Source organism: Kryptolebias marmoratus, linkage group LG14, assembly GCF_001649575.2.
Source record: "Kryptolebias marmoratus isolate JLee-2015 linkage group LG14, ASM164957v2, whole genome shotgun sequence".
In the NCBI taxonomy this organism is placed as follows: Eukaryota; Metazoa; Chordata; class Actinopteri; order Cyprinodontiformes; family Rivulidae; genus Kryptolebias; species Kryptolebias marmoratus.
This window is the reverse complement of record NC_051443.1, coordinates 12,158,759-12,166,152: the sequence shown is the minus strand read 5'-3', so window position 1 is coordinate 12,166,152 and position 7,394 is coordinate 12,158,759. Positions and strand designations below refer to the sequence as shown.

Here is a 7,394-nt window from a genome sequence, read left to right as displayed (position 1 = left end):
TGTGGTTTTTTTTTTACTTTTTTTTACTACAATGACAAGCTTTAAAACTCGAAGAGAAACTGAAGTATTAGAAACAAATTAAGACAAATGAAAAAATGTAATTCTTAAAGTCTAAAGGGAAATTACAATCAACACACAAAATGTTTTCATACTTCTGGGGAAGTTTGCCTTGGACTGTTTTAATAGCTATTATTACAAAACATCCACAATTAAAAAGTTGCATTACAAACATGGTCCACCGGTGAGAAACATTTCACAGTTACCATTTCTCAAAGTGTACAAATATATAAATGTGTAAAGATGAAACAAAAATAATAAAAAGGTTGTTGAGCCTAAATCGGATTAATTAAACCATATCATGATACAGATATATAAATTAACCCTTTTATACCAGAAGTATACGTCTGGCGTATACTTCATTTTCTCTAAATTTTCATTGTTCCACTTCAATTTGTGTCCTCCTGCTGTTATGATCATTGAATAAACACAGCTAGTTAGGAATATGTGAAAACATAAAAATAAAAAATAAAGCAGCAGGTCCCTCTCATCACAAGGTTTGATAACATGGATTCTGCCTCATTTTTCACTACAGGTAACTGTGCTAAGTTCACAACCTGTTTGCATTTAAACATGTTATAAAAACAAGTAAGAGGTCTAAACTGGCACTTGTTGGAAGGTGTGAAGTGAATGGGAGATGTTTGGATACTTTTATGCCCCACAATAATGCACCCTTGTCTTAAGAGAGGTTGTTTCATACAAGATTTTTTATGTTTGGTCATCAGATTGGATATTTTACGAATGCAAAATACTGCTTCCGAAAGAGAAAAAAAATATATATATATATCATATGGTTAGCATCAACAGTCTGAAATAACTGCATGGTTTAAACACTGTGATCTAAACAGATATAATCTCCTATCCTGTTCCTCTTTTCTGGTTGTTCTGCATGTTTTAGTCGTGTCACTGCTTCAACACACCCACTTTAAATGACTGAATTACTTCTTCAACGTGCCATCAGGTTCTGCAGAGGAAGTCTGCAGATGAATGACCCATTCATTCAAACCAGGTGTGTTGGTGCAGAGAAACATCTAAAAGATACAGAACAGTGGGCCACAAGGACCAGGGTTGGAGGCCACTGACCTGAATCATGTTTCTCATTTTAGACTGAAATTATAAGTTTCACCACATGATGTCGCTAAAGACGTTTGGAAACTTTTTGTGTGCAGCTGCACTAAACGGTATCATTAACTTTTTCCCTGGGTCCAATGTTAATTATAGGCTTCTTCAACACATCCCAATCACCTCACTCATTATGTTGAAAAAATATTCCAAACATTCTGATGAATACATGAAACATACATAATCTGTTGCAGTTTCAGATCATGCTCAAAGAAAGTGAAAGGAAAACAAAGATGCTTTGTGAGTCGCAATGAATTTACTCTAAAAAGAAGCTACATCTATGCTTTCCTTTGGAAGAAATAACTCACCTGGGTACCTTTTTGTTAAAAAGACCGTAAACTTCTACTTTTGGATTGTTTTATGTCTCTGACCGTAAAAATACAGGGAAACTGAGTACTTAAAGAGCAGTGTTTTTAAAAAATGTAATTCATGTGACACCTCATGTCACCAAAGACGCAATCCACGAGGGTGTACGCTTACTAGATGAAAATATTTTAAAACACAGCGTAGGTATTTTGGAGCCCTTATGACCCTCCCTGTTTGTTTGCTTTGGCCAATAGCTTTTCGTCCGTATCCACCCAGCTTGATGCTGCCTTTCCAACCGCTCGAAAATTCGATAGCTAGAAATGCTTTGCCACAATCATTAATCTACTGACTATTGTAAATATATAACAAAAAGAAATTAAATACAAACAGCACTTTTTGTGTCATTTTTTCCAAATAAATCGTCTCATTTATCCTAATAATGTATCCATAACACGGGTGAAACCAAGTTGTCAAAAATAAGTCCTACACCACTTAAACGCAGCACAATTTTTCAACGTGCACAATGGTGACGTTTACCATATCTTAATGGCGGTAGCCCGACCTGTTTTGAATTTCGATCCGCTATTCGAAGTTTATCCCGCGTTTAGGTGGTAAAATGGCGTGCCATAACAGCGAAAACAGGATATAAGTGAGCCGCGAACATGGACCGCAGTGATTCTGTCGCGGGGGACGATTTGACGCTCCCCGTCGACATAAACGGAAGGTAAAACAAGAAACAACGAGAGCTAGCGAGCTACGGCTAGCTAGCTTAGCAGCATGTCAAATTGTTGTCTGGTGCAGTTAACGCACATATCCAAAAGCGGTATTTTACGTAAGTGTATTTGAGTGTATCTTAACCTTAAAATTGAGCGGTTTGTGTTACTAAAGTGCCTCTTGAATACACGCCCAGTCGGTATGTTTATCTACATAATTGCTTTGTCATTAAGTTTATAAAGCCTAATTATGTTGGAGGCTGTCTGAAGTTCCTACATCCTGTTGCTGCGGTCTGCTCAAAGACGAGTTTTCACACTTGCTTGGGTAAAACTAGTGTTTATTTTTTTAGCATTGCTAATAAAAACATTTTTCTGCTACTCCTTGAACTGTTGTTTCCCCTCCTTAAATAAATAAATCAGCAAAATGACTACTATTGTGAAGTAATAAGGTGCAGGATTTTAGATAAATCAGAAATTACAATTAAGTAAATGACACAAGTAAATGGTACTTCTGCATGACAGACGGACTACAGATATAAATACTAAAGCCCTTCTTGTAGAAGTTGTTGTTATTATTATTATTATTATTATTATTATTATTATTATCATTATTATTATTATTATTATTATTATTATTATTATTATTATTATTGTCACTAGTGATTACAGTGAAAGTCTGCTCAGTCATTGGCTGATGCTGTGATATCACTGCCACTGGTAGGTTTTTGAGCTGTCATTCAGAGTGTATTAAAGCGGAAATTATATGAGCCACTGGGTTCAGATTGCAGTAGCGTCGACTGCCTACGTTCAAGTGACATGTTAACATGCTATATTACTATTTTTTCCCTTCTTGGCATGAAAGAAGGACGTGACTGTGGTAGGTGAAGCTTGCATTGTTAGTATTAGCTTTGTCTAACTGTGTTGCTTCTCTGTGGTGTTTGTTGAACATAGGGAGTAGTTTAGAGCTTTTCCTGTTCCACTGAAAGACTAGTTACAGCATCCCCGCTGTTTATATTTTAGTGTCCTCTGGTTATTTCACCGGCATATGACGTAGTTCAGCTGCATTTTGCAGAAAAGTGCTCGTCCAGGTAGTGAGCGTGCCTCAGTAATCCAAGATGTTAGCTGATATGTGGGGTGTAAGTTACTTATTGGGTTATTCTGCAACCTGATTCGCTTTACTCTTCAATTTCAAAAAATAATAATTATATATATATAACCTAACCCCTATATGCTGATGGTGTATGTGGTTATTACAGTTTTTTTCATTATTTTCTGAAAGTCATGTGTGCTTTGCTGGTTTTGTTTGAGAAGAGCAGCTGAGCAAAGTGAGAAAAAGAGGAAGTTACTGTTTACATGCTCTTGCGTTGTTTCCACTGTGTGCTGGAGGGGTTACTACCGCTGTACTGCTGACAAAATGCTGTCAATAACCGTGTCAGTAACCAGCTGTAATGCCCTCTGTTCTTTTTTGTGTTTAGTTATATATATATTAATTTGCTACTATTGTTTTATGTGCTTATGATTTGTGCTTTTACTGATATGGCTGCTTTTGTTGTAGAGTGCTGCCGCTTCGTTTGCACAGGAAGAGGTTGCTTGGCATGTGAAACTTCAGTGATGCAATAGCTGTCAGCACAGTGTTATTAAACTTAAGTGTTTTGTGAAGGGATACCTTGTAGACTTCTATTATGTCAGCGACTTTTTACATTATGTCAACTACAACTGTTAAACAACAAAAAAAAGCATATTGATTATCATTACACAACTATTTCAGGCCATCACTGAAATTTCTTGTCACTGTTAGTCTTTGCATTGTGTCAAAACAAAACAAAAATAGGGAAGGGATATTATCTTATATTTGCAGCTTTGAGTACTATGTGTCTATTGTTCGGGATATTCATATTCCTCATAATTACAGGAAGACTGAGAAAAGACCTGAACTGTACACAGTGGGTTAGGATGCAATTTTTTTCTGATTCATTCAGTTTCTCAAAATGAGAATAAAAAATAGTTTTAAAAACACTTCAGTGTGACAAAAAATGACAGTGTGACAAAAAACAATGGCTGTTTTTTTTTTTTTTTTTTCCTTTCAAAGTATGATTTGCTTAGACTTTCTTCAAGAGCAATTTCTTATGATTCTTTGTCTGGTTGGTGTTTCTTATCTTTGCTTAGGAACAAACCAGAATAACAATAGAGCTAGTGACGGCAGGGTTTTTGGAGGAAGTTATTTAGTGTTTTGTATTATTAAACAGAAAGGTCAGGGGTGTGGAACATGCACTTGGAGCCGTATGCGTTTTTTTTTTTAAAAAGTGACGATGTGGTCCAGATGTGTGTTGCTGTTGCTTTGTGCATTGTACTGTATGAAAAGGGTACTGTCCCATCACTGTGTGATGCTTAGCTGATCCCGTGCCACAGTACTCTGTCTACCAATGAAGGCTCCTTCCAACCTCTCTTTGACTGTTTTTTTTTCCCTCTTCCACTGGCTGTTTTACCATGAGAGTTACTCTTCTACTAGCACGTAGTGTCACACACAAGCACGATACATCTTTATTTCTCTATCTCCGAAAGGTTCTGCAATTAATATCAAATATTTCCTAGTACCGTATCTTGGCTTTAACCATCAGGTCTAAGCCTAACTTGTTTGACCCTTAGAAACGGTGGGGTTTCAATAGTTTCATTCCCACATAACGATCGAACTTTACAACTGTGGGTTTAATCCCAGTTCCTTGAGCCCCACAAATAGAAAAACATAACACACACAGACACAGACAGATACACATACACAGGAGGCTATGCCGGAGTAGATGTAGATGAAGCAGAGTCATTCTGAAGCTATTTTGGGAGCGTCCTTAGGGCTCAGTGGAACCGGCCAGTGTGAGTAATGCACAAACAGTATGCATTCATGTTTATCAAAAACCCATAGTATTCTGTGTCCACTCAGAGCAGAGCTTCATTTGATTATTGTGGTTTTATTTCAATTTACAATTTAAAAAAAAAATATTTGTCTTGTTTTGTGAGAAGATTATAATGATGATTTCACCAGATATTTACTACGCTACAAACGGGTGAATATGGCTTAACTAACAGCTGAATTTGTCCCCAGCTGCAGACTGCCAGACTCCATAAACCCTGGAGAGAATTCTAAAGACAGCATGACAGGTACTGTAAGGCTTTTAAAAATTTCCCCCCTTTGTTCATTTTCTTGCTCAGGTGTGTGAATCTCATGTGTATAAATTAATGCTGCTGTTAAATGTTCGTTCCCTCCCACCATTTTCTCTCCAAAGCTACGATGAGGGACTGAGTGTCTGAAGATAATAAACTAAGCCTGTTTCTAATTATATGTTAGACTCTTGTTGTTTGTCAACAATGTGCACAGGTCTGAAGAGCTAATTTACTGATACAGGCCAGCATCTTGTTATGTAGACTCTGTTATTTTTATTGCATGGTTTTCATTTACCTAAAGACTACACTTGTGTAACATCATTGTTGTTGTTTTTTAAAGGGACACAAAAATGGTTAATCTGTTGTCAGATTTATGAAATTACTTGGACTACCAGCATTTCTACTGAGAGGAGTTTGTAAAAATGTGTCTTCTTCAGTACTTCTATAGTATAAATTAAAGCCGAAGATGACTCAGATTGCAGATATTAAAAACATCTAGGAATTATGGAAGTAATAACTAATAGATAATAAGTATAATCTTTAAATATTTAGATTTATGTTCACACTGAAGGCTTTCACGTAAATTGAAGGAAAGGTAGCTAAATCTAAAATCTTCTGAATTCAATAATATATGTAAACAAAAAAGCAAATGAGAGACTATAAGAGAGATGTGTAATGAGGTGCTTCCTGTCAACCAGGAGCAAACTGAGTCGAAACTGATCTGTTGGGAAATGTGTTGTTGATCACGGTGTTACATGATCAGTTTTGAACTGCGTCACTTGGTCTAAGCAGGGCAGATCTCCAGAAGCTGTTTCACCCTGGGCGTCTCTGCACTAACAGCATAACTCCTTTCCCTTTCTCTCTCTAAAACTATCAGGATGAGCATAAATGTGAAAGAGAGCACGATTCTGTGCTACAAATACTCTGCAGAAGCTGTGGCTTAAAAAGTTGTAAAAATGTACTGCTATATTATTTTACAGCTCCATCCTTCCCTGATAAGATGTCGCCCATCAAAGCTCTCACCATGAAGGACTATGAGAACGTGAGTACTTTGTAGAGGCTGTGTGTTTTATTCTAATTATGGCCTAACTAATTAGTATTTTTAAAGTTAATTATTATTTTTTGCTGAACATTTTTGGTGTGAGGTTTGGAATCAGCGCTTCACCCCAATCAAAAGAACAGGGTATAAACTTAACCCACTGTCTGCTAAAATCCAAGACATACCATTTATGGACATTTAGTGATGCAGTTTGAGTGTAGGAGGATGGGAAGGAGGATTGAGGTGAGCTAAAGTCTATATTTCAGCATTTGATTGGAATGCATGCTCAGATTTTTAGCCTGTGCTGTCTGGCTGGCTACACGAGAGATTTACAGAGGGGTCCAGACTTCTACCTCCCCTCTTTTACCAGGGTACCCAACCCCCATTACCAGATGTATGCCTCCAGCACAATGATGCACAGTCTACTACACACACACACAAGCCTCCCTTCCTTTTAAAAATAACCTCGCACAAGGCCCTTCTAACACGTGTATGGCTTTTCTCCACAATTAAGTCCTTCACTGAGTTCATTTTTCTACCTTTAATATTATCCCAGCCTTGTTTCCTTTAACGAAATAAGTATCAAATGTATCTATTTTTTACCTATTTGTTTCTTGAACATTAAAACAGTTTATGTTATGTTTGTCAACAGCAAATCACAGCTCTAAAGAAAGAAAACTTTAACCTGAAGCTGCGGATTTACTTCATGGAGGAGCGAATACAACAAAAATGCGATGACTCCACTGAAGACATTTTCAAAACGGTGTTGTATTTATTTTAAGTATTTATAATACGCAGCAGTCTTACATGTATGCTGCCCTATCAGTGGCATGGGACTTAAAATTAGTTTGGAAATTGAAAACAACAAAATTTTATATCTCCCAGGATCTTATTATCTGTGGTTTTGATTTATAATTTTTCTTTATCTTCCTGAAATGAAAGTACATTAGAATGTCCAGTTGGAACTCATATTCTTAAATTAAATTAAGTTTAAAGTGGTT

The 7,394-nt window shown here is 36.6% G+C and overlaps 1 protein-coding gene across 3 annotated transcripts in view; it reads left to right on the top strand.

Moving 5' to 3' along the window:
- The first annotated feature begins 2,022 nt into the window (after positions 1-2,022).
- Positions 2,023-7,394, top strand: part of cdk5rap2 (CDK5 regulatory subunit associated protein 2) — a 30,850-nt gene continuing 25,478 nt past the window's right edge. For 2 of the 3 annotated variants that reach the window (XM_017407635.2, XM_017407634.2), the window contains exons 1-4: positions 2,023-2,209; positions 5,296-5,351; positions 6,335-6,396; positions 7,046-7,156. In XM_017407635.2, the coding sequence (XP_017263124.1) occupies positions 2,148-2,209; positions 5,296-5,351; positions 6,335-6,396; positions 7,046-7,156 (291 nt within the window). In that variant the 5' untranslated portion in view covers positions 2,023-2,147. Of the gene's footprint in view, positions 2,210-2,973; positions 3,076-5,295; positions 5,352-6,334; positions 6,397-7,045; positions 7,157-7,394 lie in introns of those variants that run through there. The other variant, XM_017407636.3, reaches the window with a different exon arrangement.